This window comes from Poecilia formosa, unplaced genomic scaffold (assembly GCF_000485575.1).
Source record: "Poecilia formosa unplaced genomic scaffold, Poecilia_formosa-5.1.2 Scaffold41, whole genome shotgun sequence".
In the NCBI taxonomy this organism is placed as follows: domain Eukaryota; kingdom Metazoa; phylum Chordata; class Actinopteri; order Cyprinodontiformes; family Poeciliidae; genus Poecilia; species Poecilia formosa.
In genome coordinates, this window is record NW_006799980.1 from 159590 (window position 1) to 175676 (window position 16087).

Genomic DNA, 16087 nt, shown 5'->3' on the forward strand with positions numbered 1-16087 from the left:
AGCACAGTTTATTAGCCAGTTGATAGATATTAGCACGGTTTATTAGCCAGTTGATAGATATTAGCACGGTTTATTAGCCAGTTGATAGATATTAGCACGGTTTATTAGCCAGTTGATAGATATTAGCATGGTTTATTAGCCAGTTAATCGATATTAGCACGGTTTATTAGCCAGTTGATAGATATTAGCATGGTTTATTAGCCAGTTAATCGATATTAGCATGGTTTATTAGCCAATTGATGTTATTTTTTTATTTTTAAACTTTGATAACGTCCACTTTCTACAGGGGCTGGTGTTTTTCTTCTGGCGTCTGCAGAGGGCGAGCAGATCAGCTTTCTGTTCGACTGCATTGTTCGAGGCATCTGCCCCAGCAGAGGTCCATTCGGACTGCGGCCCGTTTTGCCAGGCAAGTACTGCAAAACCCTCCTAAGCTCAAAAACTTGTTGATAAATAACACAGGGAGTTTTTAGATTCCAACACAAGAGTACAAAAAAGAGGCAACGTAAGCAGAGCCTGATACTCATCTGCTGCGTTTCATGCAAAGATCAATCCGAGCTGCCATGTTGCTCACTGGGAGTGAAACGATTTCTGCAAAATAAGTTGGTGGACTCAAGAATCCTTGACTAAGATGTCTTTTATCCAATTTGATAATCCTGTGAGTCAGTCGATAATTCAGACAACATCTGACTTAAGGTGTTTCGAAGTGAATGGAAATTCTTTGGGCCACCTTAAATGTAACACACAAACAAAGATTTTCCTCCAGCTTCCCTGCAGATACAAGGGGAACCAACACTGAACTAAGAACAAAAAGTCACTTTGGTTAATTGCCAACTTGAGCAGCAATTATTTTCTTTTATCAGGAGTTGGAAACAGAAAACCCAGACCTATGAGGTCAAACATGATTTAAAAATATATATTTTTTGCTTTTAATTATTAGACAGTGGTTTGCAACCACAGTTTTTTCTATTTAAAAACTTTCATATGTAAAATCGAGTCAGTCGGAAGTTTACATACTCGTCTTATATGCCTACTGGGTGCAGAACACTGATGACCTCTGTCCTGTAAGAAACGTTGCCATGTTTTTACTTCCCTCAGTGCTACCTGCAGAGGTCTGCGCATGTTCCAGTTTTCACTCATCTCGCCGCCCAATAGCAGGTTGAGCTCATTTTCCTATTATTAGAGTGCGAAGAGCAATAAATAGCAGGGACGATGTTGGAGGGGGCCTTAGGGGTCAAAGTCACAGTTCACACAAGCAGAGAAGCCAAAGCCTCCTAATCACTCCGAGCATGTGTGTAACCTCATCCTCCGGATTCCTCTGCTGCCTCGTCTGATCAGTCAACCAGCGCTCGACTCTCCCTGCTGATGATTTTGTCGCTTTTTACGGTTCTACCGTCATAAATCTTCTCCGTGGCGAACAGTTATGGGTCTTGTTTTCACTTTTGGTTCGCCGTATCGTCGTCCCGGTCGGTTGACAGTTTTGATTAACTGCTGTGATGACGCTGGGTTCGCTTGTCACTCTGAGCTGTTATGTTGCCCCAACCTCTATATCATAAACTCTATTAGCTGTCTGATCTGCGTTCTTAATTTAAGATTTATTAAGTTTGAAATATTAATTAGAGATGTAAAAGCAGGTTAACTTAAAGACGAATAGCATTGTGGATTCCTTTATTGAACTTTCATGCGATTTGTCGTTCCTGTAGACACAGGAACGTTTTCAAAGTTTGTTTAACACGAGCTTTGAAAGAAAATAAAAAAAAAGAGGAGTTCTTATTAAGAGGCTTTGCAAAAGTACTTCCTTTCATAGTCCAAAATTTAAATTTACTTGGTCTTTCTAGATTTGCCCCTCACGTCCACACCGAGGTCTGGCGACGCGTCCATGGAAATGGGTGGAAAGGAAAAAACACAATGTTCTAAGAAGGTCTTTAAAAAGTCTTAAAACGATGTCATCTATGTGTTCAGCCAGCTTTACTTATTTACTCTTACATAAAATCCAGGGAAACCACCTAAATAAATCACTGACTTAGTTAAAACATCACACTTTTGTGTGTGTGGGGGGTTTTTTTATCCCAAAATGGAGACGTTCCTCTCAAAACGACCCGCGTTTTGGTAAAACATAACTTATGTTTTCTTGTACAGTCAGAGCAAAAACGATTATTGATTACTGCAGGTCACATTGCATTGTCTGGCACATTTATTTATTGCCATTTTGATGTTGATAATCAGATCAATGCGATCGTTGCTTAAATGAGAACCAGATGTTTGATTTACTCGATGCATTGATTTGCCAAATCACTTTGTTTCATTTACGAAATAGCATTTAAATTCTACGTCACTCACTGTAGCGAGATAAATGTAGTTGCTGTTTTTTTGTAGAAGTTTTTATTAAAACAATTTTACACAGTCATTGACTTGCTAGTTTTTAGGTAAAGTTTCACTTCTTGCCATTACGTTTTTTTGTGGATTGTCACAGAGACTCTGAGTACTTGATTGCGTTGCACTTTGCTGCAAAACAAACTTGCTGCTCTCGTCTTATAGCATATTAACTAAATATTGTCATCTTCCTCATATAATGGCCTAGGTCTTTTTTTTTTGTTTGTTTTTTTGCAAAAAGTGATTTAAGCAAACAAATCACTGCCTCATTTTTGCCGAGATGATTTAGGCAAAAAAGTACGTAGGCCATTATTTTAGGAAGTTGACGACATTTAAAAAAAACAACAACTTGACTTTAATAAAACTAACAAGTAGCGCTATACTTTTAATGAAGCGCCCGCTCTAACATAGTAGTGGAAATGCTGCCAAATTTGCTTTTCAGAGTCTTATTTAGTCTCAATGTGCCTTTTCGTAAGATTAAGGAAATTCACGTGGAGTAAAGAAATTGTTCGTTTTAACGAAACACAATCTCACATTTACTAAAAACTTTGCTCAGAAGATCAAACAGAAATCAGACCTCTGAATCAATCGGCGTCAGAGCTGACCTTGGCGATTCGAGGTACATTAGATCCTTGCCCGGCTCCAAGAATCTTACCAGCAGCAGCAGCAGCGATAGAAAACGTGCCAAAAGAGCCACGTGGCAGTGCTATAAATAAACCCTGTACTGGTGCACAAACATTGCAATGCTAGACCCCGTTTTCCAGGCCCAGCCAAAGCGTCGGGATTCTCACAGTTTAAGCTTACATCACACCTTTCTCCTATATCCATCCTGAAGATGTTTTTTTTTTTTTTTGCAGAACTCAACTCAGGCCAAACAAATTCAGAGGAGAAGCTGAACCTGGAGACCCAGGAGCTGGAGAAGCGACTGAGCATGCTCTCTCGTGGGAGCAGCACAGGTGGGATCCTGCAACCCGGGGAGGTCAAACTCCTCTCCTCCAGTGTCCTGCATCTTTGTAGTGTCTCCTGTCCAACAGAGTCAAATCAAATGGCTAAATCACCGTTATCTATCTAGTTACTTCATTCAGCTGGACACTGGAGTTTGACAGTTAGCCTGTCAAATCGAAATGCTGGTCAAACGTTTACGTCTCCACTGTAAATGTTACTTTTAGGACTGTCAACATTGGCGAATGGAATGAATCTAAAAAACTTTTACACTTTATCACATAAAGCAGATTCATCTGCATTACGTATTTTGACCTGTAACCTCTCTCCTGAGCTTTCCTCTGTCGTGGATAAAACCAGAGGTAAAACCAGTGATGAATTATCCTTCCACCAAAGCTCGAGCAGTTTACAGTTAACATTTCTAAATTAACGTTTGAAGCAAAACGTCCAGAATACGAAAACCTGGAAAACAGACTCTCCAGACATGTTTGGTTTGAGACGGTAGATAGTTTCTGTTAAAAAACGTTTTGAAAAGGAGCAATTTTACATTTCAGGCAGACGAACTGGAACATAGTGATTAATCACAGAGCTAGAGTGATTCATTAGATCTTTTAAATCTACTGACAGCACGAGTTATGCTTACGTTTAACCAACTTATCATATCATGGTGCTTTAATTTACTTTATGAAATGTTAAACATATATATATATATTTTTTTCTTGGCAGTCTCATCCACGTACTTCCCATCTGCCGGGGGAGACGACCGCAGCATATCTGGCTCCTCCGACGCGTCCGACACCAGCCAGTCAGACTGCAGCATCGGCAGCAGGCTGGCCATTTGGACCGAACCCGCCTCAAACGCCACCGGAAGCGCCTGCCACGCTGGCGCCAAGGCGGCGCTGCAGACTGCAGAGAAGCTGTCAGCCGGCCAGGGAGGCGGCGGCCGACCTTCGGCCAAGCCGCCCCGGCAGCTCCAGGACATCGGCCGTCAGAGCTCTTCGGACAGCGGCATCGCCACCGGCAGCCACTCGTCCTACTCTGGGAGCTTCTCCTCGTACACGGGCAGCTTGGACATCGCCCCTGGGGAGGACTTTGGCTCCGTGTTCAGCTTACCCCCACAGCTGGCTCAAGAGCTAAGCCCTTGCAGTTGCCCCACTGCTCTTGGACAGGAGTACCAGGTGCCAACGTCGCTTGTTGGGCATCTTTACGACTCTCCCAGGAGAGTGTTGCATGAAGCGAGTGGGGGCGACAAAGACTGTGAGCCCTTTAAATCACCTGAAGATCACCCCGTTCCTTCAGACTGCCCAGCGGAGTCCGACTTGGGGGGCGCAGGCGGAGCGGCAACAGCTGAGGTTCAGTCAGAGGCGACGGACGGACAGTCAGATCCTGCACACGCACAGGGCCCTTCAAGTGACAGCGGGAAAACAAAGGCGCTGCCCTCTAGTGGCTCCTCTCACAGCTGCGGCTCCCTCTCTGCCTCCAAAACCGTAGTGGCCGTCTGCTCAGTGTGTGGTGGGTTCAAGGTAAGAGAAACTGATCGCTTCTCCTTTGGATTTGTCAGCCGGCCTCAGCTCGCGTGTTTGCTTTGTCAGCAGCGTCTCGTCTGCTCTGTGGATTACTGTAACACTGACCTTTGCGGTTTCAAAGCTGCGCATTGGTGGCAGAACCACGAACAAACCCACGGCCCATCTGTCCATTCAGCTTCACACCGTCATCGTTCAGAGCAGGTCTTTACGCCGAGCCGCCCAGCGAAGTATTTTCTTTCTGCTTCTGTTGGTGCGTCTTTTATATTTGAAGCATTTAGGTGGATTTCTGCGTGAGCTTTGTGAAGGGTTTTGCTTCTGGTTAAAACTAAATGTCGTCTTTATTCTTCAGATTTGTATGATTATGCTGTCACCAGAGATGATGTATAGTCCTGCTTCATAATTATTGTTTTTGGAGCTGAAAATGCAGTAATTCATCTCATTTATCAACTTCTTTTTTTTTTTCTTTTTTTTCAGCTTTTGTATTTTAACAATTCGTTCTCAGGGTGGGTAGAAATCAAACCTCAGAAATTATGAATGTGACATAATCCCTTAATTATATATGTAATGTATGTGGTTGTTTGCTGGTTTTGTAAGTTTGCTCACTGTCTGATCGAAACGGACTCTAATTTTTACAGCGGCTTCCTTTTAAAATGCACCGGCTGCGTTGTAAGGTACAGGTGATTAGTCAGGACCCTTTCTTGGCTTCTAGACCCTCTTAAGTCTTTGTGGCACAGATTAAATGTGTCGATAACATTCCTTATACGTCGTGGTCCATGTTGTCACTTGTCAGCTGAATATCCAACAAATTAAAATCCCCCATTTAGATAAAAATCAAGATTCATAGAACCAGGAAACATCTTTCTGGTTTCATATTGTCCAGTTTGGTTGAGTGTGAGTTATTTTTAGCCTCAGCTGTTGTTGGCTGACAAGGAGTGGCATCATATGTGGTCTGATGCTTTCACCTGATTTAAGGTTGGTAACCTTGGTAACCTTGATTGTAAAGGGTCGTTATTTGAGCAACTCCTGCCTTTCTGTCATCTCATACCGGTCTGTCCGATCTCCTGTGACATCAGCGAGGCATTTTCGTCCACATAGCGGCCAGATGCTTGATTTTTTTTATTTTTTTTTCCGTTTTGGACCTTGTCATGCAAACCTGCGGGATTGGTGTGTGTCAAAATACTCGTGGAGCAGCAGTTTCTGAAATATTGAGACAAGCTTAGCAATTCAAAGTCACTTAAAACCTCTTTCACTGACAGATTAAAGCTCAGTGTCAGCTTTGTTTTACAGATGCCTAGATTAATTGATCTGCTGCCGTGTGATTGACCGATTTGCTATTTCTGCTAACAAGCAATCGAACAATTGAACCTAAAAAAGTGACTGTTTTGAACTAATTAGATGACTGTGTCCGTCAAATGAGTAATTTCCAACAATACATTGAAAATGTATGTTCCTACTTGAACTATAAAGTGCTACTCAAAGAAACTGGTGGGCTTACGGGTGTAACTGAAACAGGAAAGCTGGAGAGATGGGAAACTGCAATCTTCAAAAACACAACACTGGCAGCTCATTTTGAATATTTTAGATTTACAATCTGACATAAACTAAATCCAGCCACTCTGAAGCCACTCCAACAATGAAGGAAACAGTCTAGATGCATTATAATGTCACATTTTCACTGTTTCATAGGGTAACCCCTACATCCAAATGAGTTCTTCAGGAATACCAACCTTACCTGGTAAGAAAAGATCTCCTTAAAGCTTTTTTTAAACATAGTGCATGCGTTGCTTTTCGCATGAGCAGAAGCATCGATGCATGCTGGGAAAACTCAGTAACCCATCAGCCATGCACTGTCATGCACACCACTGCAGCGAAGAACACTCTGGACACGTCCCGGGCCTCCGCCGGATGCGCGACGGAGCCGCCAAGAGTGCAGCCGGGCGGTGATGAGTCGCCGCCGCCGCCAAAGAGAGGAGAGAGAAAAGTAGCCGACCTCTTATCTGATCCGCTCAGCTTCCCGAGTGCGGGCGGCCGGCCGCACACGGCGAACCCGTACGAGTCGATGAGCCCCGCTCCGGCAAATGAGCTCATTCTGGCACAGGCTGCGCCGCCGCGGGGCTCCCAGCAGGACAAAGGAGCTGTCGTTTATGAAAACTGTTTGAAGTGTCGAGGAGAGCTCTGCCAACCTCCGCTGCAGGTCGCGCCCGCTAAAATGCCCCGCAGCAGGGGCGTCCGTGGTTGTCAGAGCTTCCCGACTGGACCGTGCCTGAAGAAAAGCCAGGGCAGTGACAGAATTGCTGATGAGGAGCTGCTTCACAAACTCCTCAGGGGTGTTGAAGAGCGGCGTCGGCCGGAAGATGTAAATGACTCGACAGGAAGTGGAGGTAAGAGACGACCCCCCCGGTGTCCTTTGTGCCTCTGATCCTCTGAAGTGGATCTTCTCGTCGTCCCTTTTTTCACCTTTTCTTCTTTCTGCCAGCTTTTGTTTAATCAAATAAGTTTTTACTCTTTGCACCGGTTGATGTTTGCCTCTTTTGTCATTTCCATCTTATCTCACCTGAACCTGTAAAGACCTATAAACCTATAAAGACTGAGGAATTAGATTATTCCTCAGTCCTATTCCTGGCTGCATGTTCTTCTAGTAAATGCTGTTTTTTTTCTTCATTTTTTATGAACTAATGAATAAGGTTGTTGACTTTGTAGAGTTTATGCAAGATTATGAAGTGCAGTTCAACCAATAATCTTCATGAAAATATGCATAAATTACCCTGTTATTAATATGCTTTGGTTAAAATGTGTTGAGGATATGTCGGTGCTGCGCAAATATGTTGGACCACCACTAAATGATATTCAGACTGTTTTGAAAATGTGGTTTTGATTAATAGTTACTTATATTTTCAGAAGGCCTTTCGGTTTTTCCTTTGAACTTTAGATGCTTTTTCCTCTTCATTTTCAACACAGTCCTAAGTTTTATCCAACCACGACAGCATGTCGCGCTGCATGTGCTTATAAAATGATGGAAGTCAAATGAAAGGATGAGAGGAATCAGGTCTGAAAGACTGAACTGAGGTTTGATCTATGAATCTTTCATAAATCGCCTTGTTGGCGCTAAAATATTCTTTTGTAATTGATTATGGAAACAGATTGTAACTGTGTCATGTGTAGGTAATTATGTATCAGAAACAAGAAAACACGGATACTTCCATCACTTCTGTTAGTTTGTGTCATCCATCAGTCCATGTTGGCTCAAATTTAAACACTTTCTTTACATTTTAAAGTGCGTCTCTTGTTTGTAGATGAGGCATGTGAATAATTTGTTCTGAGAGAAACGATAACTTCCATGCTCTGAGTGTTGACTTTAACGTAGAGCATGGCGTCTCTTAAGCAAACATCTTCTTCTGTCCTACCAGAGAAAAAGCTGGACGGTAAAGAAGAACGACGCAGAGCTGATCCTGCTTATGAGGTCATGGAGAGTCGGATGCCGGAGAAACACCCCGAGGTTTGTCGACACGACGCCGTGATCCCCTGTGAACACAATTTGCTTTTCACACACACGCAACTTTATTTAAACCAGCAAACTGGACGTCAGGCCAGTTCGCAAGTCCCGAATCTCGGATTCAAGAAATAAAACTGAATCTTTCAGCATTTTATGTTTTCAGTCTGGCTAATTAAATTTTATTCCAAACATAAAATGAGAAACTAAAATCACTGGATTATTAGTTGTTTTGTTGTTGACATTTGGTTTATGTGACGATTAGTTTCAGTAATTTCAACTAGTAGCACACAATGCACGTTTCCTACAGTGTGTGTTACCCTTTGATATTAACATTGATGTTCTTAGTGGAGTTGGTTTTCAGACATTCATCTAAGCAAAACAAATATTTTTAGAGTTTTTTCCATTTTGTTTGTATAAAACCTACATTAACATCCTAAATGACTCATGAAATGACAAGTGCGTTAATTTTTCTTTTTTTTTTTTTTTATCATTCTAAAAACATTCCCATTTACTTCCCACCCTGAATGTCAGAGAGTTGGTTCTGACTGCAGCTGCAGGATTGCTGCGCTTTGGAAGAACAATGCATGTTCTCAGGTCAGAGAAAGTCTCCAGTAACACCAGAAAAAGCCTTGGAATTTGAAAACTGGCTCAATAATAGCTGCAGAATTGCTGCACTGACAACAGAACAAATCATTTGCTGAAATAGGTATCGAAAAATACCATTTAAAGACTTAAGTTTTTACTAAAATTCATCCAGCTTCTGCAGGAAGTTTAAATCTGTGGTAAAATGGCAAATATATTTAAGACCCTCGTTGTTCTGAGGTATTTTGCCTCTTCATGTAAAAATATTGTGTACCCTGAAACAACCTGCTCAATATTTTACCCACAACTCAACATGTTTAGAAATGAGTGTTGCGCCTAAGTGAGCGGTAATCCAGGCAAACTTTTGATCTACCGTGAAAATGCACGGCAGCAACGCAAACTTCTTTTTAGTTGACAATGACAAACTACAAAGCAAACCCAATGTTTTATTCTTATTGGTATCAAGTTGACAAGCATGTCATTTCCTATTGTGAAATGTAACTATGTAAACTGCAGCTGCACAGAATCAGACATGGAAGCAGTAAAAAGGACTTAAAATTAAGACTGTGACTTTCTTAAATGATTGCTCTGATAGAAATCTAATATTAGTTTTCAGATTATACAACTTGATATTGTTTCAACATGAGGACTTAATTGAATGTAGCCTTCGTAGATTAAAGTTTCAAGTAAACTTTTAATTTTACCAGCGTGTCTCTTCGAAACAAAAGTAAGACTTAATATTTTAGGCAGCGTCCAGCTTGAATTTGATGTATCTATGGAAACAGATGAAGATTAGGTTGATGGAAATGAGACCTTTCAATCCCAAGCAGCTCATAATCAGATTTTTATTTTATTTTAAAAAACCAGCGGAAACATCGGAAATCACCATTCAGCAATTATAAGAAGGGTTTAATTGCTGTGATGCCGACAAATGTTATAACACTGTGATAAAAACACGTGTTATCACCTGGCAGTGAGCTCAGAAAGAAACTGTTCACTAAATATGTCACATCTTGCGTTCCAGCCGTGATTGTAATGGTGGCCGCATGCAGTCTGTGGTCTTTGATCAGTTTTCCCAGCAGCGTTGCCGTCGGGCGTCTGGGATTACACGGCTGAGCTCTGAGAGTCACAGCGTCTCGGATAATAACACCTCAGACTAACGAGACGAGGTCCGACTTCTCAGTAAATCCTGCTCAGTCCACAAATCCTCCCGACATGTCCACTGAGTAGGCTTAAAAAAGTAGAAGATCACACTTTTGCGTAATGAAATTCATGCACTTGGTATGGCCACTCACTGCAAATTACGTTTAAGAGTTCTCACTTTTCTGTATTGCAGGTTGAAGAGAAGAGCAAATACGAGCTGATGGGCAGCTACGGCCAGCAGAGGCTCCTCCAAGAGGCTGAAGGTGAGCGGAAACGGCTTCATTTGGGAGGTTTTGATTTAACTTGCTTAAACATTTACAATTTCACTACTTGGGTTTCCTGAAATAACCGCAAGCCACTTTATTGATAGTGGAATACATGGATGAGTCACCCACTTGAATCAAGATTGCTTTGACGCTTCACCTGTCGCTTGGTGTGCGAGAATCGAAATGAGTCAATTAAAATAACTCGGTCTGTAGAAGCAGACTAACAGATGGCATAACGTCCCTGAGGAGGGAGGAACGTCCGCGCTGTAATTCACTTCATTCAGGCAAATGGACCGACTGGACTGATGAACATTGTTTTTACAAATTGTTTTCCACGTGTGGAGCAGAGTGACGTGTCACACGCCAGCTGTCGGTGGAAATAAGCGCGTTAATATTTGCGCCTTAAAGTTTTTGTTTGGTTGTGTAAGCTTTGAAAGTATGGCTGGAAAATTGTTGCATGTACCCAAAACTGTTATTGTTTGGAGAGAAAAAAAGTTTCCCCATTTTAACATTCGGTCAAGTTGGGGGTCGTAAACGACGTTTAACTCGACGTTTAGTGTGAGGAATCACTTAAAGTGTTACCAGCTCAGGAACCCTTTCACAGAAACCCGCTGCTGTTCTCTGGAAAAAAAAAATGCACCAAGAAATTTTGTGACAGGAATCGACTCATTTTCAACTTTCAGAGCGAAGACTGGCTGGTTGGAAACACCAGATCTCCGTTTTATTTCCCAGCCGGTCTCTCCTAGCGCATCACAACTGTGATGTCGTTATCAGGACGGCAAGTTTCCCACGTTTTTCCTTCTGATGTAACCGTGGCCGTCATGACCAAACACCCGAAATGTAACGCAACCAGAACACAGGACACATTTCTTTAAATACGATGTTTACATTTGGAGTCTGCGTTGTGGCTTTTTGATTTTGCTTTTTGAATAATACGTTCTCTCTCTTAGAGTCACATCTCTACCATCACTATTTTGGCTTAGATTTTGATTTACATGTTTAGATGTCTTTTATGCCTTATGCAATGTTTAAAAGTGATCTGTTTTAATTTCTCATACTACTCTCTGCAATAGGTGGAGGAGGGGAAACTCGTCTTGGAAATAATGCAGCCAGACTTTGAATCTGTGACTTTTTTTTTTTAAACTTCCCACCAGACAGCAGCTCATGTCTATTCTTAAAATATCTTGACGAATTATTTGAGCCAAACTGACGAGCTCAAAATGAAATTGACAAAAAGCAAAGCGTGGTGTAAAAATGACAAAGGGAGTTGTTAAAATTAACCGAATGATTCACGGTTGGTGAAAATTAGAATCCTGGATTGTTGGCCATCTTTTTCCAAATAAGGAGGAAGAAAATGTTTGAAATATTCTGGAAACGAGGCGGCTTTCTTTCTTTCTTTCTATCTTTCTTTCTTTTTTTCTTTCTTTCTTTCTTTCTTTCTTTCTTTCTTTTTTCTTTCTTTCTTTCTTTCTTTCTTTCTTTCTTTCTTTCTTTCTTTCTTTTCCTTCCTTCCTTCCTTCCTTCCTTCCTTCCTTCCTTCCTTCCTTCCTTCATTTCTTACAGAATTAACATTTGGGATTTATTTTATTTTATTTTTTCACAACAGTGACTCTTCATTTCAAAGCTGCCAAGAATCTTTCAGTCAAAATAAATGTTGACAAATGGTGACTGATTTGTTTGTCTTGGAAACTTCTGGGCCTCTACCAGATTTTTAGCAGTTTAAATTTAAAACTGAGACAATACAATACTGTCTTGCTTTGTGGTCATCCATCCACCAGGATATACAGTACATACATCTTTTTCATAGTACTTTGGAGTATAATGTGTACATTATACAACATGTTGGCTTCTCTTCTTTTATGTAGCTCAAAATAAACCAATCAAATCTCATTCCGGGATTTACTTGCTGCCAACGGCGCCACAGCGATAAAGTTTAAAGAGCCTATCTCCCTTCCCATTGGCATCGGGTTTTTGATTTAATTTTAATTAAAGTTAAAACTTTAGGAAAAATAAAAGTCACACTTTGGTTGATGCCTTTTCAAGGTTTAAAAGCAACTTAAATTTGAGTTGAAGTGCTTCAACCAGCCAAAGCCGAAAGTTTCTGCTTTTGTTATAGTTTGGTAATATTTTTTGCTGGTTTTCATTTTAGAGTCAAAGAAAACAAAAGCGCAGTATTTGTGACTAACGGCCTTTCAAACTCAAGTGCACTTCTGGGCTGAACATTTTTAGCATTTTCATTTGAACTCGGCAAACAGATATTTATTTAATTTTTTAGAAACAGTAATGTAACTTTCATCAGCCGGTATTTCTCTGGGCGACAAACTGCAACGACATTTGAGTTGTTTTACCTCTGGATTTTTACCTGCATTTCACCTCAGACGCCCTGATGTTGCCTCTACAGACGTTTACTTATGTTTGGATCAAGTCTTTTGAGTAAGACAGAACAACAAACATGAGCTCCAACTGTTCTCCAAGAACCTTTACGCCAGCCGTTTCTTTTAGCTGAAGTCAAGATGTCCGTCTTTGGAAAAGTTTCAGCAGTTTTGTTGTAATTGTGGAGCCTGTGCAAATAGGAAGCTTATTACAAACAGAGGAGGAAGAAATGTTTCAAAGCCCCCAGAAATCCTGACGGCGCCAGTTAATCTTCTTGTGAAGCTGTGTTGACATCTTTATTCTAAATTTGTATAAATTTAATTAAAAAATGATTCGACAAGCTGCTGTTTAACTTTCTTCAAAGAGCGCCACCCACACGCCAGTCGCATCAGAGTCAGTTAAATTAATTTAAATTGCAGCAAGTCGATTCAGTAACAAAAGACTGGTAATGATGTCTGATCACATTTTGATAATTGGAACAATGTAGGATGTAAATCACTTCTTTAATGTCTTAGTAAATATCAGAGCAGTATTTTAGGTTTATTAGTCAAAGTTGCATAGTGTTAGAAAAGCATCAGCGTCCCTCTCTATGTTCATAATACCTTAGAAACATGACTACACTACCTTGCAGGAATATTCACAACTTTTTCACATTTTATAATGTTATGGCCAAAACCCTTGATGTAATTTGTCAGGATTTTATGCAATAGACTAATTCAAAGTAGGGCAAAACTTTAAAGTGGAAAGGAAAAGATGTGCAGGTGTTTTCAGATGAAAACTGGTAGATGTACGTAACCCCTTTTAATCCGGCTTCTCTAAACGTGTGGTGCAAACCTGCCAAGACACGGCGGTCCACCTAAACTGAGAGGCGGGGCAAAAATCTGAGAAGAAGCAAAGAGGCGACTCTGGGGGAGCTGCAGAGATCCACAACTCAGCCAAAAGAACGACAGCTGTTCACTCCATTAATGGACACAGCAAATATCTAGAAGGATGTGTTCCAGTCAGATGTGAACCAACTTTAACCCGCCTGCAAAACACTTTATATGACTTAAAAACTAAAGCTTTTATTCTTTGCTTTTATTCAGCACGGAGGGGAAGCTGGACAAACTTTTCAGGTTTTTCTTTGTGGTCACTGAAACCACAAATTATTTTCCTTCTGTGTCATAAATACCCACCACTTGGTTTGGTTCTGTCACAGAAAATCCTAAAAGAAAATGTGGAGCTTGTGTTTGTAAACTTGATAACTTTACAATAGATGTGACATAAACACTGTTCTTCATCACCTACTGACCCAAATGCAAGTTATCCTGTGAAGTGATTTTTTTTAAATTAATTTTTTAAAAACGTAAAAATGCTCTAAGAATTTAGCATTGATTTCATCAGTGATTTTCCTGTAGATGTTAATTTGAATAGTTGCCAAGCCAAAGTTAATACCGTTACTATGGCACATGGTTTGCACTGGGAGGTCACCGGGATTTAAAGCAGCCGAGTTTGTGTATATTTTAATGTAATTCAGAGTTCGCCACCTGCTGCTGTCGTGACGTATCCGAGGACCTCTTCTGTCGCCATCTGCATTTCATGTAACACCGGGAGCTTCGGTTGCATAACAGCCTCTCGTACGGAAAGCAACCAGAAGTGCGACCGAACGAGTGCGGGGATGTGTAGCGGTGCTGCTGCGCTGACGTGAGGTGAGAGGACAGTTGTCAGCGGACGTTTGGCCACTTTAAGCTTCCCACGCGCTCACACACACACTCACACACACAGGGCTTCAGTCCGACGCGTACCTGCTCCGAGAAGCCACAGCAGCTGCCACGGTCTCTCACCGAACCCATCAGTCATGTTCGGGTACCATCTCACGCACACACACTCGGCGGCAGCCTCCATGTCATCTTTCTCATTATCCTGCCTCAGCAGGCAGTTAATGGGCCAGGATGAGCAGGAGGTGCTCAGGCTGCTGGTGCAGGTTTGCACCAGGAAGCAGAATTGCAAATTGGGGTTTATTTATTTTTTGTCTGATTAATGGTTAAACTTTTTGTAAGAAAAAAAAAAAAAGGAAAAAAATAGCTGTTCGTGAATAGAGAAGCAGGTTGGATTGTTGGATTCAGCTGTAAATTTTAAATATGTTTTGACCCGGTTATTGCGTTTTTTACTTTTGCCACTTACTGAAGTGAATAAAGCCGTCACATTAAATGTTAAACTGATCATTCTGGCACTTTTTCTTTTTTTTACCCTGTTGAGTTTTGAATTGTTATAGATTTTGAACCTTCGCAAGCTTAATAAAATATTGTCATATTCGAGATGCCCTAATTTCACCGCTTGCAAACTTTTAGAGTACAGGGTTTGTCAGAGTGTAGTGATGAGTTTTTCATTTGCTTCTTCGTAAACTACATGTGGAAATGATAATTATTTGACTAGTTGCCTTCATTTAGCCAGGAATCAGTATTCAGACTGAACACGTGGCGGGATCCTGATCAGATAACTCTACGCTCTCCCCAAATGGTGACCCAGGAAAAAATGTAGAGCTCAACTATGGTGCAGTTACATAACGAATGTAAAACAGTTTTTAGTTATCTGGTCTGGTCTCTTCACTACTGACTGCTGCATTGGTACAACGGCCAAACCTGGTGCAGCGATCGCCTGGTGGGCCCTCTCTCAGAACTGCTTATTTTAATCAATCAAATACAATAATATGCATTAATGGCCACAGTGGAAACCGCAGAGGCTAAAACACACGTTTCTCCTTATCTCCACTTGGAGGGTAAAAGGAAAATGAATGCCACTCCTGGATTGGCTGCTTTGTAAACGCCAGATTTTAACGTGCCACCTGTTGCATCTTGGTATTTCAGTTTCTTAAGGTGCATTTTCGTTTGAAATTTTTTTTTTTACATATGTTCTACACAAAAACCCACAACAAAGCAAAATCTCCGCAAATAATTTGGTGTCGAGCTCCACACACAAAAAAATTCACAAATAGGTGAATCTGTGACTACTGAACTGCTAGAAAAGAAGATGACAGGAGATGCTTAAACTAGGTCGTTATTTTATTGTAAATAGTTGACAAACTTGCGAAACATGACAAAAACAAGCATACAAAATAATGCAGAGATGCTTTATTTTGGTATTTATGTCCAAATAAGAAAATTATTCTTATTTTGTGCAGTTTTGGCTGCATCTGACAGAGAGCAGTGTCACATTAGAGATGGGAGACCAACAGGAAGTCAAGCCTGTCCAACGCGTCTTCCTTCCCTCTCTGTCTGCAGGGTTTTCACCGCTGAGCTCCAGCAGGTTCAGCCTCCAACGTTTCCCCTGGAGGCTCAGCAAAGTCTGTTATGAAAAAAGGCCCCCCAGCCACAGAGCTGTGGGCAAACCCAATGTTCTAATGACGGCCATTA

General features: G+C 41.2%; 1 protein-coding gene across 4 annotated transcripts in view; it reads left to right on the forward strand.

Annotated features, from left to right (window-relative positions):
• The window catches only part of LOC103137485 (protein Dok-7), a 41573-nt gene that overhangs the window by 11916 nt on the left and 13570 nt on the right, over positions 1 to 16087 (forward strand). For 3 of the 4 annotated variants that reach the window (XM_016671105.1, XM_016671106.1, XM_016671104.1), the window contains exons 5-11: positions 287 to 406; positions 3228 to 3326; positions 4039 to 4835; positions 6525 to 6573; positions 6707 to 7219; positions 8246 to 8334; positions 10250 to 10319. In XM_016671105.1, the coding sequence (XP_016526591.1) occupies positions 287 to 406; positions 3228 to 3326; positions 4039 to 4835; positions 6525 to 6573; positions 6707 to 7219; positions 8246 to 8334; positions 10250 to 10319 (1737 nt within the window). The remainder of the gene's footprint in view (positions 1 to 286; positions 407 to 3227; positions 3327 to 4038; positions 4836 to 6524; positions 6574 to 6706; positions 7220 to 8245; positions 8335 to 10249; positions 10320 to 16087) is intronic. The other variant, XM_007551236.2, reaches the window with a different exon arrangement.